This window comes from Narcine bancroftii, chromosome 9 (assembly GCF_036971445.1).
Source record: "Narcine bancroftii isolate sNarBan1 chromosome 9, sNarBan1.hap1, whole genome shotgun sequence".
Lineage (NCBI taxonomy): Eukaryota > Metazoa > Chordata > Chondrichthyes > Torpediniformes > Narcinidae > Narcine > Narcine bancroftii.
Window position 1 is genome coordinate 100,148,007 of NC_091477.1, and position 21,210 is coordinate 100,169,216.

Below are 21,210 nucleotides of genomic sequence, written 5' to 3' on the forward strand. Positions count from 1 at the left end.
CCCGATCCTAACGCTGACAGCTTTGTACAGGCTTTAAAAGGCTGGTTAAAGGACTCGATTGCATTTTTAAGTAAAATCCTGCAATTGTGAGGCCTGTGCCCAGGATGGCAGTGCCTGTGCTCAGCAACAGCTACGAGGGGTTGCAGACTCCAGGGGAACCAGACGGCACTAGAAACAGGGAGAACACCCCCACCCCCTCCTTGTTGAGAAGGTTGTGGGCAAATTGAGGTCAGAGGATCTGCACAAGCTGCGGAGTGGTGGAAACTATGTATTGGAGCCAGGATTCAAGAGGGTGCGGAGGACACGAAGGACTCCTCAATAGTCTCGAGCGTTGAAGAGTTCCTGATCATGTCGGAGGTTTGGATCTTGAGCTCGGGATTGCCAATGGATCGAACAGAAGTCTGTGCAGCTGGAGAAGCTGCGGGAGCGCTGAAGGGAAATCCAAGATATTCAGCGACTCTGAAGAGACTTTCTTTCGCTTCTCTTTCTCTTACTGTAAGGTGCGCCAGGCGACACTAACGTCGACTATATTTCTGCCTTACGGTAGAGGGAATTTTGTGTAATACTACATGTTCCATACGATTACTTGACAATAAAGGAATCTTGAATGCTCGTGATTGTTTTTTCTGTGATGCTCACAGACACTCCCAACTTTCCAGCCTCAAGATCACGGCAGGCTGCTGATTTCGATCATATCTTGCATTATGCTGCTCACTGCTCTACAAGAATGATCATTCAAACTCTTTACTCCAGAATGAAAGCTATCTTCAATTCATAGGACCAGGCAGAATGGTCATAGGAATTTGCCTTCAGTACTGTCTGCCCCAAAATAAAGATAGACTGTGCTTACGTGGTATTAGTCTTAAGAGACCTTCCCAAGAACCTCTAGTTAGCAGCACTTGACATCTGGCCTGGAGGGACTCTATACCCACCTTCCACAAAATTCTTGCCTCTGCAGGCACTTTCCTTTACCAGCTGTATCTTTTGATCCACAGAACCACTCTTCCTTCACACTTTCATTGTTACAGTATTCAGTGAGTAGAAACACTCCTTTCAAGCTGAAAACGTAGTTTTAACATTTTTAATATGGATGAAAGTAAGTTCTGGGACAAAGCCATAAAAGAAATTGGGGCATTTACAGTTAAAATTTCAAGCAGATGATGACACTCATTGTAGCATTTAAGTAAAATAGGTGGATGTTGTACTGCACAGTCAGTGTTGAAATCAACTGTATCTTATATTTTGTCAAATCTCAAAGGGTTGTTCATCTATAAAAGAACACCACAAAAAGCAGAGGAGTGGCACAAATGGATTCAGTTTATATACATGACAAAAAATATCGATACCTACCTTTAACAACACTAAAATTGTGGAATGGGTTATTATTTGTTTTGTAATCATCAACATGGCCATTAGGAATATATCGATATTCATCTGCTGAGCTATTTTCCCCATCCATTTCATTTGTTCGTGGGACATGCAGTTTTTCATTTTCATTCTGAGAACCATACCAGTCGCTATCTGCAGCTGCATAGTTCGCATCATCAATCAAAGGTTCTTCCTCCTCTTCAGCTGAAACTACTGTTCGTTTAGAATTGGGCTTGGGAACCAATGGAAGGTCATAATACATAAAGATAATAATCACTTGAAGAATAATCCACATAAAACACATGAAAAGCTGCAAGGAAATGAAAAACAAAATAGTTTGTGAGCGACTTATGCATACCCAAGGGGTAAGTTTAAATAACACACAGGCCTTTGAAAATGGGCCTAAACATCACAATGTAAGATTAACACAAGTCTCTTGTTTTTTGATGGAGGGGGCATGCTAGGATTGTGCTGCCTGTCAATTAATAGGATTGCTGTTTGTTGCATTTCAGCAGGAGGCCCATGCTTAACAACAGTAGAGTGGCACAGTAGTTAATGCTGCTGCCTCGCTAACAATTTGCCCACGCAAATTGCTTTGATCCTAATATTAGGTCGTCTGATGGAATTGACACATTATCACTCTACCATATCTCAAAGAGGTGTTGGTAGCTTAATTGGCCACTTAAAATTACCCATGGAAGTGGCTAAAAATCAAAGGAGAGTTGAAGGAGATGCGAGAGGGAACAAGTTACAGGGATACAAGCGATGAAATGCAACTGTTGGAACTGCTCTGCTCTGAACCAGCACAAGCCCATTGGGCTGAAGGGCTTCCTTTTGTGTTGTAATCAACAGGTTCAGACCAGTATCATATTAATTGATGCTCCATTAAAAGGCTGGACATCATTGGTGTTGTGTAATATGGCTACAACAAATGGCATATTCAAATGCATTTTTTTTTCTTCTTTAAGCAAATATACAGAACAACTCTGATTATCTGAAATCAGATTCTCCAAAATCCTCATTTATCCAAAAAAATTAACATTTCAGATGTCCAAAACAAATCCAAGATTCTCATTTATCCAAAATTTTTTTTTCGGAGTGGAACTAACCTCACAGGTTGAAAAAAATAAACTCAACAGGAAATTAGAATGATTGCCCTCATTTCAAGTAACTCCCTCCCATCTCTGTTTCCATTTCTTCTTTACCTTCCCCTATTGACTGGTGGCAGACTGTTGGGGGTGGGGGGCAGAGTAGAGCAGTGGAATCAGTGTGGAGGCTGGTGACGGGCTGTCAAGAGACTCTCCCAGCGGTCCACTGTCAGTCGTCGCACTGATCACACTGCCCCACTCCCCGTCAGGAAAGAGCAGGGCAGTGGGAGCAGCGCGGGTATCGACAGAGGCAGTTTGTTTTTATAAAATGTTTTCTGATATAGCGAAGCAGCTTTTGTTTTCTCTTGTAAAATACAGCAGTATTGTTATTAAAAAGATTGTTACTGTTGTCCTAGTTGCATGTTTTGTCCAAGTTTTAAATGCTTACCTGTGAATACACTAAAAATGTTTTTCTTAATATTTCCCACTGAACTGGGGCGGGTTGGGGGGGTGTCTATATGCCCGTGGGCCTTGTATGCTGTCAAATGCAGTAATTAGTATATTAATTTGCTTATGTTCTGCAATCTAGCATTAATATCACAAAATAAAACTTTAAAAAGATAAATAATAATTCTTACCCCAGATGAAGTATATTTATTGACTTTAAATTGCCCCAGGTTGAAGTTGCAAAGTCTCAGAAAAATATTAAATCCTGGTCCTAAATAAAATAAAATGCATAAAAATAAAGAATCTGCATTAATCTTGAGAAGTTGATGCATTAATTGTAAATAAATAAAAGTAAACAAATTAACACAGTTTTTAAAAGTTGAATGTTGATGCATTTACAGATAACAAAGCTTCAGGTTACGAACAAAAAAAAATTCATAATACAGTATTGACTATTTCTTCAGAGCACAAGCGCTTCTAACCCTGTAATGTGAGGGTCACTTGCATATGTAGGGTGTCAGATGGTTATGAAGCACTTGGTATGAGAAATTGGAATGAGACTGATTCTTTGGTGTTGTTCTCATGTCCCCACAATTGTAAAAAAATTCAGTTAAAAAAATAACAAAATATGCCTGAAAAGAGCACTGAAAATTAAATTGTGTGTCAGTTTTAATGTGGACAAGACAAAGGAGACAATTGTTGACTTCAGAAGGATTATTGTCAACCACTCTCCGCAATTCTCTATAGCCTCTTTTTTTCCACTGGCATCCCAGTTAATTGGCTATGCAGTGTCCCAGGATAGAAAGCTGTTTGTGCTGTTTCCATTGGGCCACCTTTAACGGGGATACTGACAGCTTTTCCACTGAACACACTCATCCCCAGGGATTGGAGGGTCTACCTTTAAATGGAATGGATGGAAGTTGTCCTTTTTCCACTGGTTTAATCAGCACCCAGTATCAGCTGATGTCAGGGGCATGAATAGAGGGTGTCAATCCCTAGTGTGATTTGACATCATTTAATGCCAGCGTGCTGATTGTTTTCCTTTTCCACTGGACCCTTAACTGGTTAATTCCCCATTAATTCCTGGGACAAAGTGGCTAATGACTTTGTCGTGGAAAGAATTGAGAGCACAAAGTTCATTGATATACATATAATGAATGACCTATCCTGGACCCACAAATCCTCATTAGTCTGGAAGGCGCAATAGTACCTCGACTTCTTAAGGAGGATGAGGAGCGTAGTATATAGGGCTCAAAGAATTATTGAGCATCCCTACCACCCACTACAAAGTAACTTTGACCTACTACCATCAGGAAGGAGATACAGGAGCATCAGGATGGCCAGGCAATATATATTTTATCTATATTATATACACAATATAAAATTTTACTTACAGCTTACACAAGGAAAGATTGTTTGGGGCCCAGAATGGTGGTGAAGGAGGAAGGGTAGGTGCAAGTGGTATTTCTTGTGGTCACAGAGGAAAGTACCAAGGGGTTGACTGGTGGGAATGGATGAGTCACAGAGGGACTGGTCCCTGTGGAAGGTGGTGAGGGGGAGGAGAGGGTCCCTGTGGAAGGTGGTGAGGGGGAGGAGAGGGACCCTGTGGAAGGTGGTGAGGGGGAGGAGAGGGACCCTGTGGAAGGTGGTGAGGGGGACGAGAGGGTCCCTGTGGAAGGTGGTGAGGGGGAGGAGAGGGTCCCTGTGGAAGGTGGTGAGGGGGACGAGGGGGACCCTGTGGAAGGTGGTGAGGGGGACGAGAGGGTCCCTGTGGAAGGTGGTGAGGGGGAGGAGAGGGTCCACGTGGAAGGTGGTGAGGGGGAGGAGAGGGCCCCTGTGGAAGGTGGTGAGGGGGAGGAGAGGGCCCTGTGGAAGGTGGTGAGGGGGAGGAGAGGGCAATATGGGCCTGGTGATGGGATCATATTGTATTTGACAAATTGCAGAGAGATGTGAACATTGTTTTAAATATGCTCAATAGTGATCATGAAAGTGAAGTTTCTTTGAGTCTGATGTCCTGATTTCATTTCCATTTCTTAGGATAAATACATCTGCTCATGACACAATTATTGCCAACTGCTGGTTGAAGGGTGGGATGTGTTTATTTTTGAATCATCGCAATTGTTAATGATGCTTTCGATAAGCGTCAGAGGAGATTTCTAGATATAATCAAAGCAGGAGTGAGGAAAGAGCGATACAAATCCATGACATGAAGAATTTAAAATATAATTAAGGATTCTATGTTTATTCACTTCAATGCTTTGCATTTTTATGTTTACTATTCAATAAATTAACTTACCAATCAACAGCCCGGCCTGTCGTGCAGCCATGACAACGGCAAATACTGTAGCCCGTTCCTCTGTTGTGGTTGAACGAGTAAGATATCCAAAAATGCATGCACCAACACCAGTCCCAATCCCTATATATTTATTAAAATATATATACTTATTACTTTTCTTTGAAGGAGCAAGATAAATTGAACATCATTTACTGGAATCAATGTTCAACCGTTGTCTAATTATGCTTACAGAAAACAGAACAATAATCTTTTCCACAACACAATGACATGAAAGTTTTCAGCATTCTTTTTTCTGGTAAAAATAAAAGACAAAGTGGTGCTTTTTGTTAAACTGAGACTGAAAGTTGAAGAGTGGGCTGATGAAAGTAAATAAACAAATGAAATTATCTCTTTCTTAGGTTTCTAGGATAATTAAGTGATTTATTTAGCATATATTTAACAATAATCAGAAAAATAATTAACAGGGAGGTTAAAATATTTACATAAAGGATACAAATTCCTAATTCTCTTCCAGTTTGCACAATAGAACATTAGATTGCTCATGAAAAAGTCATGTCAGGTAGTTAAAATAGCTTCAGCTGTGGCAAAAATAAAATGCGTTATGATTACTTGGAAGTCCGACTCCCCTCTACAGATAGCACAATGGAAGACAGAGTTGAATAGTTGTATTCCTATAGAAAGGAAAATCACATATAATCTAAAAAATAAATATGACGTATTTTTCAAAATATGGCAATCATATCTGGACTACATAGGGGCCCAAATACTGACCTCCCCAATGAAGCTTTTCTTTTTTAAACCCAATTGTATGGATTTATACTTGGAAGAGGGAGGGAGGGAAGGGGTTGTTGTGTTTTGTTTTGTAAGAAAAAAAGTTATATACTTATATATTTAGAAAATGGAAACTTTTGATATGTCTATATTTATGGAAAAAACAAAAAATTGATGTCAGGTAATAAAATGTGGGAAAATATGGCTGTCCCTTTGAAAAGCAAAAATTTGACAGGGAAAATAATTTTTTCCAATGAAGATAGGTGCAGGTCAATAAATGCCTCTTTTCAATGCACTTTCATATAATAGTCAAAGAGAAAATTGGCATTCTCTTATATTTTGAAAAATTGATTTCTTTTACTTCTTCACTGTGCAGTTTGTTTTCAGCAATCACCATAAAGCAACAAACAGCCACAAGCCACCAGCAAAAAATGGCAGAAAACAACCATCTTGCTTCCAATTTCAATAAGATTCCACCTGTATTGAATTTGCCCATCATTATTGAATGAAGATCTACCGGGACCAATGCCTGAAGAGGGCGCACAAAATCAGTGAACCGGTGCAGACTCGAAAGGCCAACATGGCCTGTTTCCGCTCCGTAAATGGTTATATGGTTATAAGAACCAGGTAGGTAAAAATACTAAGGTTTAAAATTGGCATCCCCTAGCAATCCATGCAACATACCATCACAAGCAACCAGCAAATTGGCTTATTCAGCATCTACCAATTACCATGGGTGCTAGAAATTGGGGTTTTTACTTTAAATCCGTTTATTACTTTCACTCTTGGGCCTGATCCGGCAACCAGACATTATTCTATCTGCTTGAACTTGTTGATATATTCAAGTATCTAGAACTGATCATCAAGATCTCCCTCTACCCAGAGCCAATTTTCTCCATGTTGCACAATATATTTTGGAGGATTTTGACGACCTGATCAAGATGGGACTCCTGTGGGTTTTTTTTTTAAATCAATGATCAACAGTGAAAATGTTACAAAATCTTCGTTGGTAATATATTCAATAATCTGTCAATAAATATTTACCATTTCAATGTCTATGCTGTTTTTAATCTTCCTTCATCTTATCACCGTATGCATATTGACACATAAATGAATGTTCAGTTTATTAGTCGAATCTAAATAAACCCCACAGTTCTTCAGCATTGCAATCTATAGTACTCCCGAGGATTCAAATTATTTTTCCATTCACAATGTGAGTGTTTGCTGGAAAAGCCCAGCAATTAAAGACCCATTCCGAACTGTTTTTGAAAAGTTGACTGTGAACCACATCTTTCACCTTCTTTTTTAAAATAGAGAAGGCATAGCAAATCATTTCAAATTAAATTGCAAATTTCATTAAAAATTGCAATGCTATCAAAATTAGCCAATTATCTTACATTACAAGGATGATCATATGAATAAAACAAATAGTGGAGATAGATATTGATAGAACGCTCACCTCACAATGACACAGCTGTCTGTAACTTGACCTTACCTGCTACAAGCCGACTACCAAGCAGTAACCACTTTGAATATCCCATGAAGTACATAAAATTGCCTAAAAACAAAGTGTGGTATTAATCACCAAAATCAATCAATATATTACACCTGAATCATATTTTTCACTTTGTGTCATCAAGATAGTCTGATAATCAAAAATTCCCAGTGGTTTGCAGAAACATTAAAAAGTTGTCCATTTTGAGTGGGATTCTTTGTCAATATTATTTTTGTACAGGATAGATCTGGATGATATTCTTATTCATATTATCAATGAAAATGTTAACAAATCATCCACATTCAGATACTAAGTCATCAGAAATATTATTTCATTAATTAATTTCATCTCTAGTTGAAAAATTATTAGCCAAGTGGTCTTCTAACAAGACACAACCGGTTTCAGGTAGATTTTTGCCTAACAATTTTATGATTTTAAAAACTAGGATTCACTGTGTCAATATTGACTTCCCATTATGGATTTAATAAACAAATTACCAATATCTATCTTTATACTCTTAATTTTTTTTAAATATTTAATTGGCCTCAGAATTCTTAAATACATGTTTGTTCTACAAATTATCATTGCACAAACTGGCACAGATGTAGCAAGAGAATGTTTTAAAATGCTGTAAATATATAATTTTAATGCAAACAATGCAACTTCCACGTATCTTTCACCCCACTATTCTTCTGATTAGCCAGCACTACAATTCTGTTAGTAAATATTTCACAAATTATAGCAAGAAATTACAACATACCTGCAATTTCAAACAAATTAGCAAATAATATGATAGGCTTTGTCCTCCTTGATCTGTCTGATACATGTCCAAAGATAGGGCCTGCGATTAACCCACTAAAACTGAATGCTGATAATCCCAAACCCAGAAAATAAGGTTCAGCGTGAAGTGTCTGAAGATATGCCCAGATCGTTGGAAGTATTACAGCTGAAACAAGTTTAAAAAATTTTTAGATTACAAATTGAATTATGCCTTTTCGCACTTTCATTCCAATTTTCGTTTTGCAAAAATAATCCAAATCTAGGAGTATCCATTGGCTCATCTCTCATTTAAATAAGTGTAAGTACATTGGTAGATTATTTTTTGCTCAAACGTAATTGTTTCAAGTCAATCAAAGGGTTAAAAATTGTCCTTTAGATGACAATTCTGAATTTGAATCTGAAGCTAGGTATAGAAATACATACCGTATATTTTGGGGACCCCCCCCCCACCTTTTCAGCCTGATTTTAAGGGTTTTATGGTACATCCAGCATACAAGTCAACCCCAGTTTTCTGGCTGCCTCAGCCGGCAGGTTGACCAGAGTATAGATTGACCCCCAAAGATCGCGAAGCCTGAGATTAGTCGTTAACTGGTGTACAAGTCGAGCGCCGGAGTGTGTGCTCTGTTAGTTGCAGTGTTCTCTTTGCTGCGTGCGCGCATTGATCTGCTGGGCATTGGCTGGAGGTGATTGCTACCATGGAGGGCCCATCAAAACAACGCAATACACGATACAAGTTTGAAGTGAATTTCAAATTGTAAGTGATCAAAATGGCCAAGAAAATGAACAATTGTACTGCTGCAAAAAAAATTTGATGTACATTAGAAGTTGGTAAGAGATTGGAGGATGAGGAGACTTTAAGAAAATTACTAAAAAAGCAATGTTCCATGAGAAGGGGAATCACTCATTGGCCAGAGTTAAAAAGCACTTTGCAGAATGGGTACATGAACAGAGGAAAGATTGCTACATAGTCACCTGAAATAAAATTAGAACATTTGCACTGCAGTGGGCAAAGTGGCACCCAGAACTCAGTAAAGACTTTGAAGCTACAGTAGGCTGGTCAACCATTTCATGAATAGGAAAAATCTGGAGAAAAAAAAACAAAAAAAATCGCTCAGAAACTACCAAAAGATCTTGATTATTTGTTACCAGCAGAAATATCAGTTTCCATTGGCAATATTGGCAACATGGATGAAACGCCTATGAATTTCACATGATAGGCAATACAACAGTGGTATGGAAAGGTGTTAAAACTGCAAACCAGAAGTACAGGCCATGAAAGGACCAGATGGGATGAAGTTAAGACCCATGGTGATCTGCAAACGCAAAATTAAACTGAAAATAAAATTCCTTCCAGATATTTTTGTACATTTTCACGACAAAAGCTGGATAGATAAAAATGGAGTTAAACTGTGGATAGATAATGTATGGAGCAGATGGCCAGGCAGTTTAAGTAAAGAACGGAGTTTGCTGGTCTGGGAAATGTTTCGGAGCCACTTAACAGAGAAAATAAAGGTAGATTAGCACAACATAACACTTGCAGGGTGGCTTGCCATCTGTATTGCAACCTCTCAATGTTTGCTTGAACAAGCCAATCAAAGATCACATGCGCAACAAATGGAATACATGGATGTCGAATGCAGAAAAGTAGTTTACAAAAGGCAATGCATGCTGCATTACTCGATGTGCTGTGTGGCTTCATGCTCAAGGAATGGGACAAAGTGAAAGTAGAGACTATGATAAAATCATTCAAAAAGTGGGGGATCTCTTGTGCAATTGATGACACAGAAGATGATGCCTTATGGGATACTAACAATGAAGCTGAAACCACCTCATCAGATACAGACTGGGACCCATATAACTATTTAACTAGTGAGAGCATGAATGTGTTTGCTGCCATCTTTGCCTCAGACGATGTCAGCAAGAGTGATTTCGAAGGGTTTTTGCGATTTTTTTGCAGAACTCTTGAAGAGTTCTAATTGAATTGTTGTTTTCAATAAACATTTTAATAAATATCTGTCACAATCAGCTGTCTTTGTTTTTTTCAGGGGTCGACGTACTCCGAATCGAGGTCTATTTGCGCACCGAATCAACGATTTTTGATTTTGAGCTGATTTTAAGGTCTCAAAAGTATATTCACTGAATAAGTCAATCCCCCTTTGGAGAAAAATTTTTGGGTTTCACGACTCGACTTGCATGCCGAAATATGTGGTAGTTGCAAATTTGGGTGCTTGCTCTACAAAAATATGGTGAGACAAAAAGAACAAAAATTGATTTGAGGGAAAAGTTTGGAAAAAATGGAGAGGACCCACTTTTTTGTATGTAAAGGAAAAAGTGAAAAATGAGGGAACTAAAGAAAGGAGGGCACTAAAGAGCTTATGCAAATGAGCAAAATTGGGAACAGTGTCTTTTGCTGTCACCATAAATCCTACATTGATTAGTAAATTTGCAGATTTGTCAATTATTCCAGATATTTATCAGCCAGCTAAGCCAAAGGCCCTATGTAAAATTTAGTGCGTAAAACTGCAAGACATTTGATTGGGAACAGAGCCTAAATGAACCAGCAAATATTAGGGATTTCAAAAAGGTTAACTGCATGCATAACACTTGGTTCAATTTCAGGATTTTCAAAATTCTACATTAACAGCACAGGCAATAAACATGAAATACTAGATTCCCAGCTTACAATCAGGTTATTTCAGTCTTTGTAGATGGAGTTCAATCTGCACCCTCCAAACTACAAACTCAATTTATTTCTTTATCTTATAACATTACCATTCACAACATTAAAACTTTTTTTATACTTGAGGAATGCACAATCTTTATTCATGTATGTTAGCCACCTGATGCTAAATTTAAAGTTAGTGATTTTAACCTATTATCACCTTTAATTGGGGTTATTAACACAGACTATGGGTGCATTGTATCTCATGACAGTTGCAGGCTGCGCAATTGTTGGGAAATAAAATATGAGAGCTTAAAGGGGTATAGCAAAAATTTTTATAACCTTCCATCAAGGAAGGAATATGTCATTTGAAGGGGTGGCGCCACTGTCCTCGCCTTGCCCGACCATCTCACTCCTAGCCCCAGCCATCCGTCAAACACCCCCTTCTCCCCCCCATATCTAACTCCTGACATGGCAGCAGGGATGCAGTGCTGCTGGAGTTCACTGAAGCACCGGTCCAGCATCTGATTGGGTCGCTTCAGGGCCGCCCCGGTAGCTCACGGAGATGGCTCAATGCAGGAGCAATGGCTATATTTGTTACACATAATCCCCCATGCAGCTGGAACCACTCTGTTAGTATCAACACTAGGGAAATGCAGAGCAGTTCCAGATGCATGAAGTTATTATAGGTAACAATGACAGCCATATTGAGCCAGCCACTACTGCCGCTGTAAGTAAGTTTTGTTTTAACAAAATATATACGTTTAGTGTGGTATAGAAGAAGGTACCTTTTTGTATTCCACATGGGCGTGTCCAAAAGTGAGACTTTTTAGGTGAAAGTAGGGGAATTGTTAGAATAAGATACCAGCATCTCACACCCACAAAAATCATGTTCTATTTTTATTAGGGAATGTTGAAGGAACCAATCCTAAATTGTAACTTCCACCAAATCAAAGAAAGTTTGTGATAATAGTATTGACGGTGGCAAGAAAATGTACTGCAGTCACCTGGAAGTAGGTCTCTTACATGCAGAAATACAAAAGTTCGTCCCGCTGGAAAAAAATAATATACAATTTGAGAAATAAGTACATCGCATATTTACAAATATGAAGCCCAAATATACATAAAGATAGGTATTGTGGGTTAATTTTGTTTTTTCCCCAATCACTAATCCCTATGGCCTAAGCCATAGATTCTCAAGGTAGGACGTGGGAATATTTTGGTGGGGTGTAGAAATATTTTGGGAAAAATTGAAAAGTTGGTTTAAGAAAATAAACTCATTATGCTAGTGTGAAAGAAGTGACGGCAACATTGTCAGTACAACACAATTGTGGTAATTTCCAAGTAAAATCACTTTGTTCTTTTTATTTTCATAACATGTTTTTTGCTCTTCCAATGTTTCTCTGTAATTTCTCCATTGTTCCTTTTATTTTAACTGTTGTTATCCTTGGTTAACATTATAATTATATTTTTTCTGACCGGTTTCCATTCCAAATTATTTCATTGGCAATGAGGATTCCAAATTATTTCAACAATCATGTCCATATCCCTTTACTTTTTCAGTTCAGTAGTGAGTGAGACCTGTATCTGTATACATCTTTGTGCACTAGCGTATTGAAGGGGGTGGCAGGGGGTGTCCACCGCAGATGCTAGCCTGAGGGGGATGCCAAAAATCAGAAAAAAAGGGACTCCAGAAAGTAAAGCAAGAGGCTAGCGCAGTTTTGATGCATTCTCTGCGAGAAAAAGTCTCAAACTGCGCTAGTGATTAAAAAAAAAATTTTTAGGGTCAGAATTCTTTTGATTCGATTATTACTTTTATTACAGTTTTCAATTCTACGACATAATAAAAAATTGATTAATCTATTTCAAGGATTACATGCTGTTGTATTAATCTGTTTCAGGCAGTTCACACTGTTGTATTTTCAAAATGAGCAGACCAAGCAAGCAAAAGGTTCGTCAATATTCAGTCGAGTTCTTGAAGTTTGGGTTTATACCTGTACGTTGTACATGATGAACCTGCTCCTTTTTGCCTATTATGTCAACAGACTTTGATAAATGAATCAATGAAAGCAGGCCATCTTGAAGCTCATTTGCAGGTAAAACATCCTAACTATGTCAATGCAAAATTGGAATATTTTAAATTACTGAAAGAGAAGTTTGAAAATAGATCAAAAATCACTTCATTATTCACTGCGCAAACTACAGGCCTGAATTGTATCCTTAAAGCTAGATATGAAATTTCTCTACTGATAGCAAAACACAGAAAGAATCATACGATTGGGGAGGAACTGATTAAACCTACAATATCATTGTTTCTCAAAATAGTTCTGCAAAAGGTGACAAAGATGTCCAAGCAATCCCATTGAGTAATAGTATTGTCTGAAACAGAATAGATGACATGGGTCAAGATGTTGAAAAACAACTTATTGAGAAGTTGAAATCCCGAAAGTTCTCAATTGGCAGACATGAGATACATTGATCAAGAAGAGTTTCAAGAAGAGATGCTATTTTGTGAATTATTAGAAACAACCACTTAAACAGTTAAGATCCACAGCAAGCTCAAAAATTATTTGGATGAAAATTAAATACCAAAAAGAAACATTGTATCTTGTGCTGCATGATGGGTGACAAAAAAACACAGGATGCTAAATTAATGAAGGATGAGGTGGGGAGGAGATGGGAGCAATTTCATACTAAGTTTAATTTCAGTGTAAGTGCTTCCCCCTCACTGCGCATGCTCCAGCCGGCACAATTTAGGGCTCCTTTAAAATTTATGCTACAGGCCCCACAATACCTTAATCCGGCACTATTGCTGTCAGCTCTGTATTTCCAGAATTTTCTGCTTTTCTTTCCATTTCCAGCAACTGCAGAATTTCACTCTACAACACTCATGCTACTTTTTCCATTCTGGGTATAAGTTCCACATAATTGATGTACTGTAGTTATACAGATCTTATTTCCTGACTGCAGCTCTTCCCTCAAGAAAAGGAAACACAATTGTACCTTTCAGAGTTTGCATCAATACAGTAGTTTATTTCTGAATAAATTTTATTCTGCCATTAGTGAGGGAAACTGAGGTATCAAAGATTATATTCAAATTTTGCAAAATCATCAGATATCAAAATGAGCAATTCTGATGTCATTCAATATCTTCTGCTACATAAGTACTTAGCAGTAGTACGACTAAGGGACAGGATCAGTATCAGCAATCAAATAACCCACAACACTTAATAATTGAGACCCATATCAAGGATACCTGAAACCTTGCAAACACTGTCATGGAAATTCTATTGTGGATAACTGCCAAATGAGAAACTTAGGGGTAGGGGCAAAGTTAACAACCGATTTATCTGCCTCACTTGCTTGAAAATTCCGTCCTAAATTTTCTCATGAGTCAATTCTTGAACCACAAAATAATAAAACTACACTGCCTTTAGTCTGTACCATTTGATATCTCTCTGTAATTCAGCACTTCTACACTACATCTTATTTATGGAAATATATACAAGATGTCAAGTTGAGCTGCTTGCAAAACAAATTGTATCACTGCATCTTGGTACACGTGACAATAAACTTGAACTAAAAATAAAATCTTATTTTGATGTCACTTGATTTTTTTTTAAAGTTGTAAAAATCTAAATCCTAAAGCTTCCCATCTTTCTTTCCTACAGTATATTCTGAGAACTTAATGAGAAATGCATCCATTTTATTTCAATTCAAATTACTTTTTAAAATCTTGTTACACTACTATTCACAACACTACATTGCTCAAGTATAAAAAAGTTTCAATCTTTATTCATGTATGTTAGCCACCTGATCCTAAGATCATATGAGAATTATTTTGTTTTAACACATCATAAAATTATAAAAGGAAGTGCAGAATAGATCTGTAAGATTATTAACTACATTCTAAAATTACTGATTTATACTGTGTTAATAGTTCTGACCTTAATTTTACACCAATTTTTAGCCATAAAATTCAAAGTCTGGGTTTAGGGTCTTAAATGAGCCAACAACTGCTAGGCATAAAAAAAATTGGTAATAGAATGTTTGTAACATTTTCTGTTCCATTTCTGAAATCTTTCTCTGGATTTTCAAAATTCTACATTAAAAATGCAGGCAACAAACAGGAAACATCAAATTCACTGTTTACAGGAGACATACACATAATGTAAGCCAACTTTAGAATACAAAGCTTTACTACTTCCATTACTACTGAGACACAAACAATATGCTTTTGAATTCACCCAATTACACTAGTTTTGCCTCCAATTTATTTCCATTTAAATGGAACTTCACAACTATCCCCATTGCATTAGTCAAATCTGCAATTCTCTCCTCCAATCGAGTTCTGTCAAAATCCATAATAATTTTCTGTGACACAAAGTCTATGCTCCCAAATGTAGTTAAAGCATATCTACCAATTAATGGTAACATCAGATATCTAGTTATGGATTCCTTAGCACTTCAAAGCACTGCTAGAAAACACAATATTTAATTGTGAATTTACTTCATTCCAAAATGTCATTTATAATATATTTCCATTACTACAAATCAATGACTTCTGATTATTACCTACATTGTTCAAACATTCCTGTTGATGTCAATTATTCCAAGCTATAGACATAAAAACTTTTATGAAATTACAATAATAATGTCTTTCTGACAATCAGTCTGATTGCAACACATCACAATAAATTAATACCCTATAATATTAGCATGACTTTAAGATTGGACTTGTATTAATGCCATGATAAAATTCCAGAAGAAATGAATGAAAATGGGCACATCAAATTAATTTTGTTCAAGATTGATTTACTGCTAAAAATATCATTCATCTCCAATGACTTTGTCCCCTCTGCAACACAAAGTCAAGAGGAAACTGGATAGCCCACAAACCATTCTCAACATGGGCCAGTATATTTATAAATGCACAAACATATACTCAAATGTCTGTCAATTTTCCATAACATTTTCAAATAATGCACTAAAATATAAAGTACTTTATTTCTGTGTAGTACTATTTTTAGAGGATTAAAAGCGGAGATGGGTTTAAAATGTGGAAAAAATAAAACAAGTCATAATTCATACTGCAGGCGGATTAAAAAGTTAGTATTAATATGTTCAAACACCAAACCAATTTCCCTCTTCAAAATATTGCATATATCCTGTCTATAACAACTTGGTTTGAACATTTCAACAGTTCTGTGTTCATCTTTCTTCAGCTGCACTTTTACCTACTTATCTGCTTTTCCGCTCATTGCTGATCTTAACATTTAATTATCTTGATTATTGTTAATTATTTATTATAATTATTAAGATATTGCTGCATTTTTTTTTCCTGATGATACTCCTGGACCAAGCAGGATTCCTATATCCATTCTTTCACAATGATGTTTCGTTTCTCATGGACAGTGATTATACAGCTGGACCTATTATTACAATAGTTTTTTTCAAAATCATTCGAATGAGCATTATTATATTATATGGAAGATACAAATTTGTAAATTTTAAATAAGTCAACGTAATTTTTTTTCTTCCAATGTATTTTTTAAACTCGTGGCAAACGAACAGGTTGAAAATATTGGTCTGACACCAGGTTAAATCGGTGGGGTTTTGGGATAATAGTCTGGGAGCCACGGAGGGAAAGGCCAACCTCCTAAGCGCATGGTTGTGTTAACGTTTTATTTTCAAGGGATGAGTCCTCACAAGGATACACAGGATAAACAAGGATACGCCGCGATACGCAAGGATACGCCGCGATACGCAAGGATACGCCGCGATACGCAAGGATACGCCGCGATACGCAAGGATACGCCGCGATACGCAAGGATACGCCGCGATACGCAAGGATACGCCGCGATACGCAAGGATACGCCGCGATACGCAAGGATACGCCGCGATACGCAAGGATACGTCGCGATACGCAAGGATACGCCGCGATACGCAAGGATACGCCGCGATACGCAAGGATACGCCGCGATACGCAAGGATACGCAGCAGATGTTCAGCATATGTCAAGGCACGAACCACAATTTAATGTCCGAAACAGGTCGATTTCATTGCTTGCCTTGCCCCTGCCAGGGGCAGTAAATGGCACGGTTCAGGTCAGGGGCAGGGTCATGGGCGTTCCAGGGTGGGTTACCATGCACAAGCAGGCTCTCCACTCCCCCACCCCTCCCTCTCCCTCCCCCCCCCTCCCCTCCCCCCCTCCCCTCCCCCCCTCCCCTCCCTCCCTCTCCCCCACTCCCTCTCCCCCTCCCTCCCTCTCCCCCCTCCCTCCCTCTCCCCCACTCCCTCTCCCCCACTCCCTCTCCCCCTCTCCCCCTCCCCCCCTCTCCCCCTCCCTCCCTCTCCCCCCTCCCTCCCTCTCCCCCTCCCTCCCTCTCCCCCACTCCCTCCCTCCCTCCCTCTCCCCCTCCCTCCCTCTCCCCCTCCCTCCCTCTCCCCCTCCCTCCCTCTCCCCCTCCCTCTCCCCCCTCCCTCCCTCTCCCCCACTCCCTCTCCCCCTCTCCCTCTCCCCCTCTCCCTCCCTCCCTCTCCCCCTCTCCCTCCCTCTCCCCCTCTCCCCCTCTCCCTCCCTCCAGGTTCTCACCGTACTCGATGCCGCTGAAGAGGAAGAGTAACCCGATGGCGACGTTGGTGAGCCTCCGCTTGGCGCCCTGCTCCATGGCACTGCGGCCGTCCCCTCTCGCTCCGGCGCGCGGCCACGGCGAGCCGAGCTCGGCCACGCGTCTGGCGCGCGCCGCCCGGCGCGAGCATCTCCGCCGCTGGGAACGTCCGTTGGTTGGAGCCGCAGAAAGCGGGGGGTCGTCGTGCCCCTGGCCTGGAACCGAGGCTGCGGGGCGGGGCCGGGGGGGGGGAGGGGATATTCCCTACGGGCAGGCCTCCAGCCCAAGGTCGTCGGTGTCAATCCCAACCTATCGATTTCAATACAGAAATCACTGCCAAAGCTCCAAGGAGGGACGGCGCCGCGCTGACATCGACTGGGTGGGACATTAAACCGAGCATCAGGCAAGTAGCCAGGCAAAGCATAATATTATAGCCCAGAGGACCCCAAAACCCAGCCGCAATTGAAATTCACCAAGACAAGTGGTGTATGTCAGTTCAGAAAAGTTCTTGGGTTCACAGTCCAATCTCACTTTGCATTCCTCCAAGTTCACTGGTTGCAGGCAATTCATATACCATGCACAGAATTTAGCATTTATGAAGTTCACCAGGCTTTGGTGCTTGGAAGGTAAATGGTTCTTGTCCGTTTCCAGAGAGAGGATTTGTTGCTCGTTGGACACAAACCGATTCCTTCCGATCAGCCCTTTGCCGAAGAAACTTGCCCCGTCGGGGTTTTCCAGATGATGACCTCCTTCTTTCAGGTCACCACAGAGTTCCTTTCTGTTTCACTTATTTCAAGTGAAACATTAGGCAGCCAGTCCTCTCCTCTTGTATAGACCACCAGGGCTTTGACCAGGCTGAACGAAGCACTTACAACCCATCTTCAAAATGGGGTTTTTTTCATACACTTGCCAGCTTGTCCTGTTCCAGTCCCAGCTGCTGCTGAACTGTAGAACTGAATTTTCTCTCTCACTCAGAGAAAACCACATGACCCTCTTAGAACAGCAAACTGCACTCAGGCTGTCCACAGTTCATACAGATCTGGCTCTCTGACTGCAAAAAAAAACAGCATCGCCACAGACCTCATCTGGATCATTGGAAGTGGGTGAGAGAGTTCTGGTTATAGATTATAGACAACATAAAGACCCGTGGATGGTAGGAGTAATCTTACAAAAATTGAGCCCCTGCTCACACTCTGTTCCAGTGGAGAATAGATTGTGGAAGCGACACCTTGACCAATTACGAGCATTGTCTGACATGAAGGTCCATGAACTGGAGGTGGAACCAGACCTGCCGTGGCCTGCCCTGACCATCCCACCCCTCAGACAGAGTCGGGGGGTGGGCAGAAATGGTCGCGGAGCCGAGCAGTCCAGTGAGAAGTCCAGTAATTGAGACACACAGCCAGGAGGGCAGTTAAGATGGGCAGTCGCTGTCGAAGGAGTAGCTATGGATCCCAACCAAAGACTGGCACAGCAAACCACGCTGCGGCAGTCCAAAAGAGAAATAAGATCACATGAACGTTTTAAGGACTATGTGCCCTGATTATTAGTAAAAATACTCAATTGTAGTCCTGGGGCCGATGTAATCTTATTAGTTCGAAGGGGCCCAGTCAGCATTTACTGCACAGGGAGGTGGGGGGGGGGGGGGGAGAGGAAGAGTGTTCAATATAAGCCTGCCTTCTGCTAGACATCATGTTCCCCACGTCATCATGTCATCCATCCATATTTATAACCCTGTATGTCAGTAGCCAGGTTACTCTAATAGAAGTAAAGGATGAGAAAGCATCACGTCTCTGAGTCTTAATTGTGTGAGTTCATCAAGGTGTGAGCAAAATATAGATTTTTTTTCCATGGCTTGATGAAGGGCTCAAGCCCAAAACGTTTGTTGTGTAACTATCTTTGTTACTTAAAGAACACTGTTTGACCAGCTGAGTTTCTCCAACATTGTGTTTTTAATACAGTACACTAACCCCTTCAGTTTCACATTGGAATTTCTTATGTGTACCTTATAAAAACTGACTCTACCATTAAAATTATTTTGGGAAAGCACCAGATAATGTTAAAGATAGGCATGCTTTTATTTCCAGAGCAAACAGCGAGAATCTAGTGGGATTCAATGGTTCAAATAGCATCCATCGAGAGAAACGGTTCAAGTCAGGACTCTTCCTAAACTGAACCATTCACTCTCCATTTCTCTTTATGGATGCTGCCTGATCTGCTGAGATTCCCACCAGCTTTCTGCTCAAGATTCCAGTATCCACAGTTCTTCCCCAATCTTATTCTCCAGACTTGTGGCATTCTAGAAATGACGTAGAAGCAAAGAGAATACAAAAAATATACGACAGAGGAGGGCATTAGTCCCTCTCATCCATACAATTAAAAATTATACAACCAACCTAATGCTGCCAACATGCAGTTCGTAGGTTTAAACTTTTAAAATATACAACCAAATGCTGTCCAAATAGATCTTCTTTAGTTTGTAAATTTCAGCTGCTGTGGTTGAAAAGTATTTCCCATCTCCCATCTATTTGCTTTATGTCTATGCCACCCTCCCCCCACCAGTTTTTGATGCCTCTACAAAAGGATAATTTTTCCTTTTTTTTTCATTGGAAATGGAAAAAAAGAATCAATGCAGCAGAGATGAATTCTATGCTTATCATATACGGATAGAATAACAAACGAAGAAATTCTACAAAGAACAAAAACATAACATACATTACTTAAAAGAATCAGAAAACAGCAATCAAAATTCTTTGGGCATATCACGCAAAGAGAGATACATTAGAACATTTAGTTACAACTGGAAAGCTGGAAGGAAAAAGAAGCAGTGGCAGACAAAGAATGAAAATGATAGATGGATTAACATCATGGTTAGAAACAGAGAAGGCAATAACTACAATTCAGAGGGTCACAGACCATGATGGATGGAGAGACATTTTTGCCTACGCCAAACGGCAAGGCGCCTGAATGAACAAAGGACTAACCTAAGCTCATAATTTTGTACACTTCACGTACATTTATTTCCTTCTCTATTCCTCATAGCTAAAATGCACATTGCCATAAACTATTCTGTACTCGCTCCAATGAGTATACCTTTCTCCATATGCACTAATATTGCTTTCAATTCTAGGATAAATCACCACCACACATCTTCCCCACCCTCTCCCTCTTTATATTTTATTTTTTTGGCTAACAAAATCATCCTGAATGCCTTTTAACTACCTAAATGATCTTTCCAGCTATTTCCAGGAATCCATGTCCTTCGAAGCCTCATGGTATTCAATTTCTTGTGATCCTATAGCTGTATTCGACTTTTTCACTTGCATTATCAAATATTTCTGTGGTTTGAAATCCTTTTGCCACTTTCTCCCCCAATTACCTGGCATATCTTCCTGCAGACTCAAGCTTTCCTTTCAATTTCAGCCACACATCCAAGAGTAATCTCATCTGGAAATCTTATGCAATGTACCTTTAAGTCCAAATTATTTGGAGAACAAGGGATTGAATATTGAGACCTGTGGAACCCATCAATGCCTGTTAGTTTTTGTTTCCAACTACTGAGTTAATTTTGGATCCAATATACCACTTCTTATGAAGAGCTGAAAACTTTTGTTAAAATCATCTGGACAAATCATTGGGCTTTTAGTGGATCAATAGATTTGGTAGGAGAGAGAGTTACACACAGGTCGAGGAGA

The 21,210-nt window shown here is 39.6% G+C and overlaps 2 protein-coding genes across 2 annotated transcripts in view; one reads left to right on the plus strand and one right to left on the minus strand.

Annotated features, from left to right (window-relative positions):
• The window catches only part of mfsd8l1 (major facilitator superfamily domain containing 8-like 1), a 34,151-nt gene extending 16,425 nt beyond the window's left edge, over positions 1–17,726 (minus strand). The window contains 6 exon segments of the mRNA XM_069897020.1: positions 1,351–1,678; positions 3,095–3,174; positions 5,200–5,319; positions 7,466–7,528; positions 8,226–8,411; positions 17,503–17,726. Of these exon segments, the coding sequence (XP_069753121.1) occupies positions 1,351–1,678; positions 3,095–3,174; positions 5,200–5,319; positions 7,466–7,528; positions 8,226–8,411; positions 17,503–17,578 (853 nt within the window). The 5' untranslated portion in view covers positions 17,579–17,726.
• A 57-nt stretch (positions 17,727–17,783) lies between these two features.
• Positions 17,784–21,210, plus strand: part of plaat1 (phospholipase A and acyltransferase 1) — a 46,087-nt gene continuing 42,660 nt past the window's right edge. Inside the window, exon 1 of the mRNA XM_069897014.1 lies at positions 17,784–17,921. The gene's annotated coding sequence lies outside the window, so the exon portion shown is untranslated. The remainder of the gene's footprint in view (positions 17,922–21,210) is intronic.